General features: G+C 34.2%; 1 protein-coding gene across 1 annotated transcript in view; it reads left to right on the top strand.

The window, feature by feature from the left end:
• LOC140445662 (uncharacterized) overlaps positions 1 to 18226 on the top strand; it is a 106256-nt gene that overhangs the window by 15284 nt on the left and 72746 nt on the right. Inside the window, exons 9-10 of the mRNA XM_072537899.1 lie at positions 1113 to 1266; positions 6101 to 6281. Of these exons, the coding sequence (XP_072394000.1) occupies positions 1113 to 1266; positions 6101 to 6281 (335 nt within the window). The remainder of the gene's footprint in view (positions 1 to 1112; positions 1267 to 6100; positions 6282 to 18226) is intronic.

Below are 18226 nucleotides of genomic sequence, written 5' to 3'. Positions count from 1 at the left end.
CTTGTCAAAGGCTTTTGACTGGAGTCCCACAAAGTTCGATCTTAGGACCACTTTTGTTTAATATTTATTTCAACGATTTGCCTAAATTCATATCTTCGTACGAATCCATACAATTCGCAGATGATACGCCATACTTTATATCAGGAAAAAATAATGGTTTAAAAATGTTTCATGAAGAAGTCATTTCTACTAAATCTAGTACATGGTTTGCTACACAGAAAATAAAACTTAACTCTGATAAAACGCAAAATTTGGTTATATCTGCAAGTAATTTACACAATGATCCAAATAACAAAGAGACTATTCAACTATTGGGAATAACCATTGATAATCGACTGAACTGGTCGGCTTATATCTCATTATTTGTTATTCACCAACTAGCAAAGGTTGTCAACTTTGAAACATTAAAAATAACATATTTTTCTTTACTCCACTCTCACCTAAACTATGGTGTAATCATATGGGGCAATTGAACAAATGCACTTCAAATTTTTAGAATGCAAAAAGAAAGCTATCAGGACTTTAACAGGGGTTATGCAAAATTATGCCGTTAATTACTCTGTTGATATTTCAAGTTCTAACTGAAATTCACAGAAAACGTGCCCATTTAATAAAGCAGTCTAATGTCTACGTTCACAATAGGCGAAACTGTCACTACCTACGAACAAATCGCTGTAGATTAGGTCTTTCAGATAAAAATTGCCTTAATATAACTATTACAATATTTTACCAAAAAGTATTGAACAGCTAAGCTGTAATAGTTTCGAAAAAGTTATAAAAAATATCTTCTGAAACATTGCTTTTACTGCTCAGAAGAATATATGACTCACTGAAGAACAACCACTGAACTGCTTACCGTAACTTTGCCACAAATATTTTTCTGTTTAATATGTGTTCTTGTTTGTGATATATTTAAGTTATGTTTTATATTCCATTTTTATATACTATGTATTTTTTTTTGATTTGCTACAAACAATGTTTGTATTTGTTAAGTAGTTAAATAAATAAACTCTACTCTACTCTATCGTAGACGACAAATGGGTTTGTTTTGAAACTGAAATTAAAATGTCATGTTAGTGTATAAAGTATATACTGTTCAATTTTGTTTTTAGGGATTCCAGAATAAGACATCTTTATTAAAAAAATACCCTTTTGGACTTCTTAATGTTCTAAATGTCTGTTTAGAAGGTGTTGTTATGGTTGAAAATAATCCGAAACTAGAATTAGATGTTGTGATTAGATTAGTATTCGAGTGCTGTAAACCATGTAAGTAAGACAATTTCCAGATCTTGAAAACTAGGTATTAATTAATTAAGATTTTTTATGTTAATTGAAATAATTCTTAAAAAAATAAAATTTCTAGGCGCCAAAATGAATAAAAATTTAAATATCCATCATAAACCAGTTATAACCAAAAACAATCTCATTTTGACATTTGACAAAAATGAAAATTGGCAGTATAATATAAATCACCGACCTTCATCAAATTGCTGTCTTTTTAATGTATTCTATTTTGGACGGACAGTCGGTTTAGTTTCATGGTTTTAGGTCCCTTCAGAAGAAAATAGATATAGTGTTCGTGAATAATATATTACGTGTGCAAAGATCGAGCAGACAAACTATGTAGATATAAGCGTCCTAACGAGCTCTAACACCTATATATTGGGACAAATTCAAATACAGTAGTACCTCGACATACGAGTGTAATTCGTTCCGTAATCTTGCTCGTATGTCAAAGCAATTTTCCCCATTGAAATTAACTGAAATGTCATTAATCCGTTCCAGTCCCCAAAAAACACGTTAGTTGTTTTTGTTACGTGTTTTTACTCTGAGATAGCGCGTATTTAAAAAAAGAAACATTTATTTATAAGTAACAAAAAATACAGACATATTCTGTAAAAACAGAAGAAAAAGTGAAGTGCTTACGGAAGCGCTTAATTTTCGTCAGTGGTTTTCACTGTTTTCGTCACACTTTGTTCATTTTCATCTGCAGATCGTTTAAAAAAAACTGTCCAAGGAGATTTGTTTCTTTTTCAGAATATTGCAGAAATGTGATAGGTAAGTTTGGGTGAACAACACCGATGCACGACGAGTTGTAACTTTTCGGTGATTTTTATCCACGAACTCTGCAACTTTCTCCCAAATTACCAGGATCTCCTTTATATCTCTTGTAGAGACAACGTCTTCCAATTATGACTCCTTTTCAAAACTAATTTTTCGTTGAACCACCGGATGTTGCTGCGAATGTAGTTCGTCTAACTCATCGGTTGTCAGCTTCTGAGACTGTTCCTCGACAAGTTTGTTCACATCTCTTTCATCCACCTCCAGAGCCATGTATTTTCCAAGAGAAACAATTTCAGCTACCACTGACACTTCGGGTTCCTGTCCCTCGCAGGCTCTTTCATCTACAGTCTCAGGCCACAGCTTCTTCTATGCAGAGGTTAAGGTCCTTGTTGTAACACCTAGCCAGGCATGCTCAATAATTCTTAGGCATGTTACTATATTAAAGTGGTCCTTCCAGAACTCTCGAAGGGTAAGGTTTGTGTTCTCCGTCACCTCAAAGCAGCGCCGAAAAATTTGCTTGGTATACAACTTCTTAAAATTATAAATCACTTGCTGATCCATGTGCTGCAAGATAGGAGTGGTGTTGGCTGGTAGGTAGAGAATCTTTATAAACTTGAATTCTTGGAATAAATCATCTTCGAGATTTGGTGGGCGAGAAGGGGCATTATCGAGGACAAGAAGGATTTGCATGGGTAGGTTGTTTTGCTGTAGATATTTTTAACAGAAGGGGCAAACACCCGATTTATCCACTCCAAGAAGAATTTCCTGGTGTTTTTCTTTAAAAATCTTATGTGACTTAAAGGCTCTGGGATTTTCTGAATGGTACACTAGAAGAGGTTTGATTTTACAGTTAATCTATGTTTCATAGGTTTGTGACCTGGCATCGTCTTCTCCTCTGCCGTTATGTAAATCCTATTCGGATGCATCTTTTTCCAAAGAAGCCCTGTCTCGTCACAGTTGAAGACTTGCTGGGGGATGTATCCTTTGGCTTCTACCAGTTCGGAAAACATTTTGATGTAAACCTCAGCTGCTTTTACATCCGAACTTGCTGCCTCACCATGCCTGACAATCTGCTTCAGCAAATCTTCCTAAATCTTACATATGATGCTTTGTGTTAAGGTTCCTCCTTGAAGCTGTTTCTCTGTTACCCACAGCATTAGTAGTTTCTCCATCTTTTCATAGAGAGAAGTCCGGAGCTTAGAAATTATTGTAACGCCCTTAGCTGGCATTATACCATTTATCACCTCTTTCCGTTAAAGTACAGTAGGTACATATCATTGATGTGGTACGCCCGTACATCCTCGCCAAGTCAGTTAGTCGTACACCTTGCTCATATTTTTCAATGATTTCACGTTTTAGTTCAATAGACATCATCTTCTTCTTCGAACCCATGGTTGTAAAAATAAATGTAATATTGTAATGTACAAAAAGCACAAAACGCGAACCCAACTTATCAACAATACTTCGAAAATGAGGGAAACAAGCAAAGCAGACAGACTGAGGTCTATAGTAAACATTTACACAGTGTAAATTACACCGACATCGAGAGTGCAATATGGTTAGTATTAGAATCCGAATTTTGTAATAATGTTAATCCGAAAGTAATATTACTCGACCTTTACTTGCCTTATGCCAACTTGCAGTTTTTTCATCCTTTGCGATGTAAGTACGATTGGACATTTTTTCCAATACAGTTCCGTTTCATCAGCGTTAAACACTTGATCGGCACAATAGTCCCCATCTTCAATAATTTTCGCTAGCTCCTGTGGAAATATTTTTGCTGCTTTGTAGCACTCTCCTGTAATCTTGATATTATGAAGTGCATTTCTTTTTATAAATCCGGTTATCCATCCTTTGCTAGCTGAAAATGCTTTACCAGCTTGGGAGGTGGAAGTTGGTGGCTCTGACTGTTTCATTAACTCATAAAACTGAAGAGTTTTTTCCTGGATTAAATAGCCACTTACAGGAATTCTTCTTTGAATTAGTTCCTCACTCCAAATGGCGATGGCTCTTTCTGTTTTTTCTAATACATCCCTGGAGTAAGATGAAAATTTTTTTTTCCTAAGTTAATGGCACTGGCAAAGCCAAAAGACCAGAAGATGAAAATTTGACGCTTAATTTTGTACCAGAAATTATAGATTTTCTTATAGCAACTTTATTCTTCTTAATTGATCTTACAGTTGATTCGCCTAAATTAAAATGTTTTTTAATTGCCGTAGATCCTTCGCCTTTTCATAAGCGATTTAAAATTGCAATTTTCGTTTCCAACGAAATTTATTGTCTTTCATGTTTGTTTTCTCCATTGGTCAAATAAAATCTTAAAAAAATAAATAAAAAAAAAAATGAAAAATGAAACTTTACGACACTCACTTGAAACCAGTGGCGGCTGGTGTGGTAAAATTTTGGGTAGGCCAAGCCAGCAAATAACATATAGCCGTGGTAACCAGTGACGGATCCAGAGGGTGGGGACACGGGGTCATGACCCCCCCCCCTAACTAATTTTTTAATGATTTCTCTGTTCATTTTAACTTCTGCGTTGCGAACAGAAAACGCCCTCTTCTGTACATCCTTAAAGGACAGGAAATTACTTAAATGTTCCTTGCAATGGAATGTTTTTTTTTTTAAGGAGGCAGACATATTTTTTAAATCAAAGTATCCTTCACAATTCCATACACATTTCATATTAGAAAATAACAAACACGGCCAACAATATAGTCTGTTTTTCGTAACACTTCCAGACAACCATTTGTAGACATCATACCAAGAGCAATTAAAAGTACGCACCTTTTTCCCATCTTTTTGGTCAATACGCAATGTTGGAGTAGGCCTTTCATTCATAATAATTTCTTTCTATTAATTTCAGTTCTTTTAGATAATGGCGATTCCAATAGTGAAACAACAATGTCCAAACACTCACTATCAACATTACTATTACTGCAACCTGGTAAAGCGTCATAAAAACTCATTTTTATGTATCAGTTATAAAACAATCTCACATATATAAGTTGCATACAATCAGGCGATATAGAAATTATGCAAATGTGATTTTTTTTTTTTCGAATTTTAAGAATTTTTTAAAATTTATTGGGGCAACCGTGCACTTGTTTGCAATTGTGTTGTTTGTTTAAAAATATGTTACAATTATAGATTATGTTACATATTTTTTTATCATAATTTAAAAGAAAATTTATATTACAATTCGATAATTACGTTACAAGTGACAACGATGGTCGACGTAGGCCCGATCGTCCGGTGCCTAAACAGCAAACATAAACGCGACAATATAAATCGTTGTCTGGCAAGCTGTTTAACTTCAAACGCTTTTTGTACGGGGATCTTATGTGAGCTGGGTGGCCAGTTCCAATCGGGCTTATTAATGATATTTAAAATGCCTGAATAAGATTCGATGCTTTCTGTGGTAATATAATAACATAGTTGTTTTAACGGGCGCTAATATATTGAGTAATTTAGTATATTTAAAAGTTATTTACATGCATTAACATAATTTTTGAATATATGTTTTTCAATGTTAAAGCTCTTAAAATTATTGGGTAGGCCCGGCCTATGCTGCCTACCCCCAAAAGCCGCCACTGCTTGAAACGTCTCAATCTGAAAACCGTGCTGCTTATATACTGCAACTTGGAATCAGCAAAATTTTAAACAATTTATTATAAAACGACGCAGCGCCACCAGAAAAATGATTTTAAAACAATAACAGATTATACCTTTTAATGCGAAACTCGCAATACTGTAATAGGGACATCATGTAAGAAGGGAATCTCCGAATTGCAAACGCTCACTTTACTGATATCTGGATATAATAGTTAATAAAAGAAATTTTTGGATGAAATACAAACCACACAACTTTAAAACCGCATAAAAATAATTCGCATAAAAAAGACCTTACTGTATATAAATCTTTGTATATTAAATAATAAATGGCACAGTTATTACGGCTCTAACGAATTTAGAAACAATATATTTCGCCATTAGAAAACATTCTTTAATTAATTTTATTTATTTATTTTTGTTTTAGGTTTTAAGGAATTTTTTTGGCCAGAAAATAATTTTGATGATTTAGTTGTACATATCGGCGCTGCCGTTATAACACACGACATGTTTTACGCAAAAGTTGAAATCATCTTACTCGAAAACGTTTTACAAGAAGAAATATGGGCATACTTTTTAGCTACAGAAATATGGTGTCTCATATTAAGGTAATATTTTTTTATTTTTTCAAAGGTTCAAAGTATTTATTGATTATGTTATTTATTACATTTCGAGAATTTTACTCCAAGAAAACAAAAAGAAGTAATTTGCTTCAAGATTTTTAGCTTAGAAAAATTGCGTTACTTAGATATAGTGGCACAATTAATCCAGTGGCGGATCCAGAAACTTTTGTCAGGGGGGTCATGGGTCTTGAGGGTGATTTTGATACAAGATTTAGATTTTTGCACCTTTACGATTGATATGATTTGTGCCTTATGTAAGGCAACCATTTTCTCAATAATTATTTTAGGCGATGTATTAAACGAATGAGAAATTTTTAAAACCCAAATACCCTACAGCTGCAAAGAAGGATACAACAGTAAGGGCTTTTAAACTTAAACCAGAAAAAAAATTTAATCCCACATACTCTATGACAGTAAAATCAAGTACACAAAACTATTAAACCATAGGAAAGTTATTAAAATATAAATATTGAAAAATTAAGGACTGTCAATTTAAACTAGGTATTTTAAAGACAATTCATTTAAACCCACCTATCCTATGGCTACAAAATCAAGAACAAACCAAGGATAAATAAGTATTAACCCATGTTAACTAATTTAAATGCAATAACTCAATGTAAGTAATGAATGTATTAAACATTCCCAATAAACTCTTTATTATCGTTGGATATCTGATATCAATTTGTAAAAACATTCATTTATTCCTTATTGCTATACGGAGTGGAAATATGGACTCTCGGAATTACAAGTATGAGGCGTATAGAAGCCTTTGAAATGTGTGTTTTTCGAAGGATGCTGATGATTTCGTGGACAGAGCACGTGGCCAACAACGAGGTGCTGAGAGTAATGAAGAGAACTCCTAAATATTGTAAACAACAGAAAAACGAGTGATCTAGGACATATTTACAGAGGAGAAAAATATAACTTTCTACGACTCATAATGGAAGGAAAAGTAGAAAAAAAAAGAGGTCCAGGAAGAAGAAAATGCTCCTGGCTGAAGAATGTAAGAGACTGGACAGGCATGGACCCACATTCGATACTAAGAACAGCTTAAGATAGAGAGCAATTTTCTATAGGTAAAGCCCCCCTTCCGCAATGAAGAAGGAACCTTAAGAAGTGTAAACAGCATTTTATTTAAATTAATTTATTTAACAAAAAACATAATATAATTTAAGAATAGTTATTTCTATAATTAGGCATACTAGGCTACAAGTGAGTGAAATATTTTTTTACTCGGTATTGAAATTTTCCTCCGAAGTTCTATTTCTAATCCAAGTCTTAATACGCTTAAGCGTAGAACGCTCTGCTGTTGCTGCACTGACTGGCAGTCTAATTAATATTTGCAGAAATATTCTGATATTTGGATACATGTGAATATCGCAGTTTTCTAATACTTCTAAAATACAATCAGGAAGTTTTCCATTATTTTGCACGACTCTTTTCCACTTTTGAATCCACAGTGAAAACTCTTGTTCTACTGTGGAATATGCAGTAAGTAGTAGGTCCAATAGTATCCTGGAAGGCGTCAACAACTTTTTTAATGCAACTTCATCTTCTGGTGTGTTATCAGTTTTAGGTAAAACAACTCGAAGATTGAATAGAGTCATAACTTTCGGTGAAAGTCGTTCTTCTAAATCAGTTAAGATATTGTCTAAAAGGGGTTAATAAATAGCAACAATTTTCTTAGCAACAGTTAGCAGATTGGTTTTGACGACAGGTTTGATGAGAAACTATACGAAGCATCTTCAATTCAATGTCTAGTTGTTCAGCTATTTTGTTTACTTCATAGTAAAGTTTGCTAAAAACAGATTCAGCATTCAAATTTAATTTTGGTGACTGAAGAAGACGACTAGTGATACAGTTGTACCTAAAACATCGCTAAGACAAACTATTGAAATGAGAAATTCTGGGCTCCTAATAGTTTCCATTAATGAAAATGCATCAGCTGACATTTTACTGTCTTTCCACGTAGAAATTGTTTCAAGATCATTGTATATTTTGATAATTGATTCGCCCTGGAACTGAAGATGACCTTCATGCCTTTCAACCCAACGAGTTTCACAAATACCTTGGACAGCAGCCTCCAGTTCCTTTATTTGTATTCACTAACTTATCAGACAGAGCTGACGCAACAACAATATTCACTTTGATATTTATTATAGATAAATTATAAAATGTAGCACACAGTCTCAACAATTATAATACCCATTCAAATTACAAACAACCAATTCGTAGACAAAACTGAAGATAAGAAATACCTAATACAAAATAAAAATGTGCTGATTTCGTGCGAAAAGTCATGTCATGTATATTGAATGAGCAATAATGTGTGGGCGAAAATTCTATCTCATCGATAATCGAACGATTCTCTGGCACTCAAATGACGAATTGACAAAATTTGAAAATCGCGTAACTCTGAATTCGTGGATGTCTTTCTTCTACACTTACCCGTAGAATAAATGAGTTTGAATCATTTCAACTCTTGACTTCCTGCTTATAAGGTTGATGGGTTTTAAATTATTTTTTTAGGATTATTTGATTTATATTTAATTTTGTTTTGGGGGTGGTCACAAACCCCGTGACCCCCCCCCCCTTGGATCCGCCACTGAATGAATCCCATACTTTAATCCAACGACCACCAATTTTTCAAACATTTAAAATAGTTACCCAACTTAAATATCGTCGCTGATTTGCAAAAAGGTGCCAAGTGGCATTTTATTAAAATAGTGGTTATGTGCAAAAAAGATAGGTATAGTTTATTTCACGAAAAATGGTCGAGTGCTTAATGATTGCAATAAAACCCGACCGCAAGTACCCCAGCTTAGTCAACATTAGTTGTGCAGGTAAGTATTCACGTAAAATTGAAGCTACTGTGGAGTGCCGTTATCTTGTTTGTATAATAAATTCCTTGTAATATAAAAACGATTAAAAAATCGTATAAAATTATAAAAACGATTAGAATTCATTTTATTTCATAAAATTATAAACATTTTAACAGTGAGTTTCACTATCAATGGTTGATCTTTTAATGACCACAATAAATTTGTTGATCGTTAAGTATTTTCTGGAATAATTATACAGGTTCCCTCTATTCTGTATAATTTGTAAAAGTATATAAAACCGATGAGAAATTTTTAAATATACATTTTGTTTCATTTAGTTGAAAGTGTTACAAGTGTTACCAGTTTTATACCTATTTATACCTATAAAACAGCATTATGTGGCGTCCATGGAAAAACATTGATGGTGCTTCTTCCAGTGTTCCATCAAAGAAAAAGCATTTATCTGCTGACGCTAGAGAAATCGTAAAAACAATATATAGTTCTTTACTTACAAGAGGACTTACTGCTAATACTGCTGCCAGTGAAATATCTGATTTAACGAAAATAACTCTAACCACAGTGAAAAGAATTACATCAAATCCCATTAAGTCAAGAAGGAAGCGTAAGAATGCTGGTTCTACCAAATGTATTGACGAAAGTGATACGGACTTAATAAGACGAAACATTTACACAATGTACGAAGAGCAACGGATACCTACATTAGATGCTTTAAAACAACGGCTTACTAATGATGATACACAAATAAACTGTAGCCGCATTAGTCTTTGGAGGATTTTGTCTAAAATGGGCTTCAGATATCGTACAATTGACAAAAGGCAAGTGCTTATGGAGTCCCATCGTTTACAAAAGTGCCGTATTGAATATATAACTTCCATAAGAAAGTACCGTACAGAAGATCGACCAATAATTTATCTGGACGAGACATGGTTTGGATAGGGATAGGGCTTGAACAGAATTAGGTATTTAGAAAATTCATTCGGATATTTTTTTTTGTAAATATTAACTTGTATATATTTTTCTTCATTTTTTTTTCAATTTATCTATTTTTTGTACATTATGTATTCGTTTGTATGTATATACTGTAAATAGAACTATTATTACTGTACATTTTTAACGATATCCGATTAGGAAGAGCAAAAACTTTTAAACACGCCAGTTTTTTGCTGACAGTCCTAAGACTGTAAAAAGTGTGAAGGAAAGTACCTTTCTGTATTTAGATCCATATACTACAATTATTCACATAGAACAAAAAAACTACTTTCTTCATGTTAAAAATTGTTCAATTATCAAGTATATTCACTTGAACAACCTAAAAATACCATATGAAATAATTTAATAAATTTTTATAATCGTGTATTACACAGCTACCAATGAAATATATTAAATAACAAACTTTCTGAAGTGCGACCCTGTGTACTTCGGTAGTTTATTGAGAGATTCTTGTATACACAATAGGATCAACTCAGGTAACCATTAAGCACTCAACCATTTTTCGTGAAACAAACTATACGAAGGTTCTACCTATTCTGTAAAAAGGGGTCAAGTGTATTGCTTATGGTTGTTGAGATAATCTCATAATTTTTTGGTGCCAAGTAACAATTTTTTTAAACTGGTTGTATAAAAAGGAGCTAAGTTTCACTTGATTCCTTATAACTTCTAAAAATTATATTCCAATAAACACTTGAAATGCTAAAAGGTGCTATGTTACCAACATCGAATCTGTTGTTGTTTATAGACTCGAGCAAAATAAAAAAAGCGCTGGAAGTTGATTTAAAAGTTTCGAATACCTCGGACCCATTTGAAGTAGAAGAAGTGATTGGAGATTGACAGGAAAAAAAATAAAAAAAAGGAATAAATAAACGATTGCAAAGAAAATTGAAGAATGAAAGTGGACAGCCTTATAAGAGTGCAAAAGGTTACATTGCAATTGTAAACTGGGTTGCAAAAACATTTATGAACAGGAAAAAAACACAATTTTCCCGTTTTACAATACACAGCTAAATCCACAGCAGCAAGGAGATTGGATATGCTCACATGTTAGTGAAACTAAAATATTCCGAAGAAGAAAGAATGCTCAATATCCTCAAAAAAGAACCAAAACCTATAAATACACAATGGAGATAGGAGTAAATGCATTGCCAGTGTGTAAACAATTTTTCCTTGCAACTTTGGAACTAATAAAAAAAAAGTGTTGTGTACATTAACAAACAAAAATGAAACAATGAATACTACAAAGCCCGATAATAGGGGAAAAACTCCTGATTAAAAAAACTCCTGATCATCTATCAATGAAGTTGAGACCTTTATTTCTACGCTTCCAGCTATACCTTCTCACTATTGCCGCAAAAATAGCACACAGCCATATTTACCTTCCAGATTGAATATGAATATAATTTAGAAAGATTATACTACAAGCATGGAAAATGATAAAAAAGATACTGTTTCTAAACTTATATTCAAACAAGTTTTTCAAAAGTACAATTTAGCCTTTCACAAACCCAAAAAGGACAAATGCGTTATTTGTGTGGAAATTAAAAAATAAGGAAGAAGCAAAGTGTTACTCTAATGAAGATAAACAAGTTTATAAAGCACTCAAAAAAAGGAAAACTTGCCAATTATGAAGTTTATACTTCTGATGTAAAATCAGCAAAAGAAGGCAGTTCGACTGTTGTTGCAAGTTTTGACTTGCAAAAAGTCTTATCTACCCTACATTCACAGAGTACATTACTATACTATACGAGGAAATACAGTGCACGAAAATACAGATGGTCGTGAACATTGCTATTTGTGGGGTGAACTTGATAAATGAAATTTCAACTTGTGTAAAGAAATGGCTTAATAAAATAGATAAATCGGCTCCGAAGACGAATGAACCAAAATTTGGCCAACGGCATAAGGATGTAGAAGGCAAGGGGAAACCACTACATTAAAGATCCCTATGGATTTCCCCAGGAAAATTATCATGGATTTCGGTAGTGATAAGGAATATGTTACTGATCATGGACTTCGGAAGTCAAGACCCGGCAAGGGAGGATACTTAAACTCAGAATGCAAGGCCTCCCAGGTCGACATCATGCGAAATCCTTGCAACAATAAAACAATTTTGAAGAACACCTAAATTGAGATGCTTACAAATCGCCACCTGGAACGTTAAAAGTATGTACGAAAGTGGCAAAGCACATAATATCGTAAAAGAAGTCAAGAGACTCAAAATCGATATAATGGGTATCAGTGAAACTCATTGGCCCAACTCGGGAGAATGTAATATCCTAGACCATGCAATGTACTACTCTGGTAACGATACCCCTAAACACAATCATGGAGTTGGAATAATCGTTGCACCTCGTTTAAAATCGTCAATAAAATCCTACACTGCACTATCAGACCGAATGATTCTTTTACAGCTGTATGCGTCCCCATTTGATTTGAACATAATACAGATATACGCACCTACAGCTGACAAAGAGGAAACAATAATGGAAGACTTCTACGAACAACTAGAAATCTTAATTAATGTAAACAAAAAGAATGAAATAACACTTATAATGGGAGATTTCAACGCGAAAGTAGGACGAGGCAAAACAGGAAAGATAGTGGGAAATTTCGGACTTGGTGAAAGAAACGAAAGAGGAGATCGTCTAGTTCAATTTTGCCAAGAACACAACCTAGTACTTACTAACACTCTCTTTAAGCTCCCGCACCGTAGACTCTATACCTGGAAATCACCGGCAGACTCACCTGGTAAAATAATCAGAAATCAAATAGATTATATCGCTGCACCAATCAGGTTTAGAAACTCCATCAAAGCCGTAAAAACTTACACGGGTGCGGACGTAGCATCAGACCACAATCCGGTGGTATGTAAGTTTGAAGTAAAGTTAAAAAAGCCAAATGTAAAGAACAGGCCCGAAACGCTAGATATTAGGAAGCTTTCCAACAATAATATTAAACAACAGATGCAGGAGAATTTAAATACCGAAATATCAAAAATCCTTAAAAATAACAATGAACCGCTGGAAAAGTGGAGTGAAATTAAAGAAGAGATTAGGGCTTCAAGCACTAAGTTTTTACTACCTGATAAGAGAAAAAAGAAAGACTGGATGACTGCAGAAATCCTTGACATGATGGAAGAGAGACGGATATATAAAACTAAAGATACTGCCAAATACCGTGAAACCCATAGACGAATAAGAGCTGAGATAAGAAAAACTAAAGAGAAATGGTTCTCGGAGAGATGCGAAGAAATCGAACAGTGCGAAAAGGTATACGACTATCACAATATGCATAAGAAGATAAAGGAACTCACAACAAAGAAAAGCTACAATATTTTATCGAAAGGGCTGTGCGATGATAATGGAAATCTACAACTAGACCCCGACAAAATAGTTAGAATCTGGGAAACTTATGTGGAACAACTGTTTAATGATGACCGTCCTAGTGGGTATACACTGAGCAATGATGATACTGGCCCTTCTATTCTAAAATCAGAAGTGGAGAATGCTATAAAGGGTCTTAAAAATAACAAAAGACCAGGCAACGATAACGTATACGGGGAAGTATTGAAAATGCTGTGCGAAACAAACAGTCAATTTCTAGACTCACTCGTCAGACTCTTTAACAATATTTATAACAGCGGGGAGTTTCCTGAAGACTGGCTAGAGTCAACTTTTGTTGCCATACCGAAAAAACCAAAAGCAAAGTGATCAACATCGGATGATAAGTCTAATTAACCACATTTCGAAGGCATACACCAAGGTTATTTACAACAGAATAAGCAAAAAATGCGAGGATAACATTGGAGATTCGCAGTTTGGATTTCGGAATTCCCTTGGGACAAGAGAAGCACTTTTTAGTCTACAGGTACCCATCCAGCGCTGCAGAGATATGAACAAAGACGTGTACATATGCTTTATAGACTACGCAAAAGCATTCGATAACGTAAAGCACGAAAAGATAATTGAAGTTCTCCATAAGATCGGAGTCGACTACAGAGACATTCGAACAATAGCGAGTCTCTATTGGGGTCAAACAGCTAAAGTGAAAGTAGGATCTACATTGACCAATAAAATTGAGATCAAGAAAGGGGTACGACAGGGCTGTATCTTGTCTCCTATTCTCTTTAATATATACTCAGAAGAAGTATTTAGGACAGCGCTGGAGGAAAGCACAGAAGGCATAAAGATAAATGGAGAAATAATTTATAACATAAGGTATGCTGATGACAGTGTGATTCTAGCAAGTAGCATGGAGGAACTGAGTTGCCTAATGAGTAAGATACAAAAAACAAGTGCACAATACGGACTCAGACTAAATATCACAAAAACCAAATGGATGTTAGTAAGCAAAACCCAACAACCACCACAGCAACTGATATTAGACAATGAAAGAATTGAACACGTGGATTCGTACATCTACTTGGGAACAACAGTTAACTCAAATTGGGATCAAGCGAAGGAAATACGTATAAGAGTAGAAAAGGCAAGAGCATCGTTCACTAGCATGAAGCAAATTTTCACCTCTAAAAGCCTCACCCTACCTCTCAAAATTCGACTTCTGAAATGTTATGTATTCCCGGTTTTGTTATATGGAATGGAGGCGTGGACATTGACCGCAACATTGATGAAAAAAGTAGAGGCCTTCGAAATGTGGGCTTACCGACGTATATTACGTATATCCTGGACTGAGCCCGTGACCAACGAAGAGCTACTACGCCGGATAGGTAAAGAGAGAGAGGTAGGAATAAGTATAAAGAAAAGAAAGTTGGAATACTTGGGTCACGTTATGAGACATAATAAATATAGAGTACTACAGCTGATCGTTCAAGGGAAAATAGACAGCAGAAGGGGTCCAGGGAGGAGAAGACACTCGTGGCTCCAAAACTTGCGGCAATGGTTCGGATTGTCATCTGCTGAACTATTCAGATCTGCCTTAAACAAAGTCAGAATAGCCATGTTGATTGCCAACGTTCGGAACGGACAAGGCACATGAAGAAGAAAGAAGTTTAAGAACAAGGAAAGCCTCCAGTGAACGTAATTCTGTATTGTGACAACTGACCTGGGCAGAATAAAAGTAGGACAATGTTTACAATGCTCTCTCATCAAAGTCAATGTCTTTCCGGAATCATGTCGATTGAACTAACATTTCTCTTAACAGTCCACACTTAAATGGGTGCAGATACTGTTCATAGTGTTATTGGAACTTTTATTGATAAACGATCTATTCTGGCACCTTCACTATGGCCTCACACAATACAGATGGCTCGAACTATCCCAAGTCCACCTAATGTGGTAAAACTCACTTACAACGACTTTGAAAATTGGTCGGTAGTCCAGATTTACTATGTTTATATTGGTTTGAAAAATAGTTGCGGTGATCAAGTTCAATGGTCTCAGATTAGACACTATGGTCTCAATACTAACTTTCAATTTTATTATTCCAATATTAATAAAGTCTACAAGAGTGTTAATATTATGGAGAGATACAAAGGAAAAAATCTAATGATCAGAGGACAAAGAAAAGAGATGAACAAACTAATAAAAACGAAACATATTCAGAAGGAAACATGGGTATACTACTTTCGATATCTATTTGCTAAAGGTGACGATAATGAACCACCAACACCAGAGGTGACGACAAACGAAGAAATAAATATTGAGGAGGAAGAGGTAAAGGAAGCATTAAGGAAATAAAAAAATAGAAAATCACCAGGAGAGGACAGAATACCGAACGAACTCCTAAAGTAAGGAAGACCAGATCTGACCACACAACTATTAAGACTAATTCAAAAAATAACAGAACAAAACAGAATTCCTCAAGAATGGAGATCAAGCATCCTAATACCTCTCTTTAAAAAAGGAGACAAATCGGACCCGGAAAATTATAGAGGAATTAATTTATTAAAAACAACACTAAAATTAACAACCAAAGTGATAACAAATAAACTGAATGAAATTATAACACTAGCAGAAGAACAACAAGGTTTTAGGTTGGGAAGATCATGCACCGACCCTATATTTATAATGAGGCAAGTGCAAGAGAAATCATTAGAATACAACAAACCGGTATGTTTCGTGGACCTTAAGAAGGCATTTGTCCCGGTCAAAATAAAAGACGTTATCCACTTATTGTACGCAAGAGAGATACCTCTAGGAATAATCAAAACGATCGAAAATATTTACCAAAACAACACAATAAAAGTAAAAGTAGAAGAAGAAGTAACCGACCCTATTGAAGCTGGCAATAGGATAAGACAGGGAGATTCCCTGAGTCCTCTATTGTTCAACCTGATTGTGGATGAAATAATAAAAAAAGTAAGAACTAAAAAAGGATACCGATACCAAATGGGAGAAAAACAAGTTAAAATAATCTGCTATGCAGACGACGCAATACTACTCTCTCAAAGTGAAGAAGATTTACAACGCATGCTGCACCAATTTAATATAGCCGCCAGAAAATTTAACGTGTTAATTTCCCCAAAAAAAGACAAAATGCATGGTTACAACAGCAAATTTACTAAGATGTAAATTGGAGCTGGAAGGTCAGATAATAGAACAAGTGATGGAGTTTAAATATCTAGGCATCACATTATCTAGCTACGGAAAGCTCGAAACTGAAGTAGAAGATCAAGTGAATAGAGCAAACAGAGCCGCAGGCTGCCTAAATGAAACAATATGTAGAAATAAAAACATCGGGAAAGAAACGAGAGGCAGAATTTACAAAACAGTCATCAGACCAATAATTACATACGCGGCAGAAACAAGACCTGACACAGAGAGGACAAAAAGGATGTTAGAAACAGCAGAGATGAAAACACTTAGAAAAATTGATGGTTAGACACTATGGGACAGAGCTAGAAGTACAGATATACGACGTAGATGCAAGGTGGAAAACATCAAGAACTTTGAGTTAGAATGGAACGACCATATAAGCCGAATGACAACTTACTGGAGGCACATTGAAAAACAGACAGTCATTTATTAAATACAATTTGCAAAAAGGTGATAAGTAACGTTTTTTCTAATTTCAAAAAAGCTACCTACATATAAATTTATACAAGCATTTGTAAGACAAAAGGCTTGCATTAATCGCCCATAAGAAAGTCACGGGTACTAAACATTCCGTAGCAATTTGACCTTGAAGGTAACAATTTTAGTTTTCTGGCGCTCCTGTAAAAATATAAAAATGTTGCTTGACACCTTGTTGCAAATCAGCGACGATATGCAATGAGATGATTAACGGTACGATCAAAACGGCCTTATTTTATTGGCTGCACACACTGAGCAACATTGCTCATCCACACAAGACGTCAACATTCATTAACCAAAGAATATTGTAAAATACGTAATAATAATAAGACAAGGATAGCAATGATCAATTATGTTTGCCAACCTCCGTGGCCAAGAAGGTACGTGAAAAGGAACCAAAAAATCTTCCATCTCTTAAGTTGATTCTGAACCGAATTTTAATACGTTAATTTTGTGACATCGTGTATACTGAAATCATTAAAAGAATCCACCACCAATACATATTGATATGGCAAAAGTAAACTGAAATTAAAATTTTTCATTGAACATTAGCAGATTATGTAAGGACGTATTTATTTTATCAGCTTTAAACGACATGCAACACAAATAATATTCGAGTAAGTTACTTATCCTCGATACATAACATTTACCTATTTAATATAATCACTATCATGCTGGTTGAAAGTTACAAAAAAGTTTAAAGGACAATTAGATACAATTAACTTATTGACTCAATAAGTTTAAATATGACGTGGTGTTTATTTTATCTAGTGAAATAATTGGGTGAAAATTGAAAGTTTAATATTTGTTTGAGTTGACGTATATCTTTGATAATCAAGCACTGTTTAGAAGGATTAAACAAATTGTGATTTTTGCATGATCTTCTGCAAATATTTAATATTTATGGCAGTTTATTTGGTTTACTACAACCAATCATATATATATATATATATATATATATATATATATATATATATATATATATATATATATATATATATATATATATATTTATATATTTATATATATATATATATATATATTTATATATTTATATATATAT

Source organism: Diabrotica undecimpunctata, chromosome 7 (genome assembly GCF_040954645.1).
Source record: "Diabrotica undecimpunctata isolate CICGRU chromosome 7, icDiaUnde3, whole genome shotgun sequence".
Classification (NCBI taxonomy): domain Eukaryota; kingdom Metazoa; phylum Arthropoda; class Insecta; order Coleoptera; family Chrysomelidae; genus Diabrotica; species Diabrotica undecimpunctata.
The sequence above is the reverse complement of the archived record's forward strand: the minus strand, read 5'-3'. Positions and strand labels throughout refer to the sequence as shown.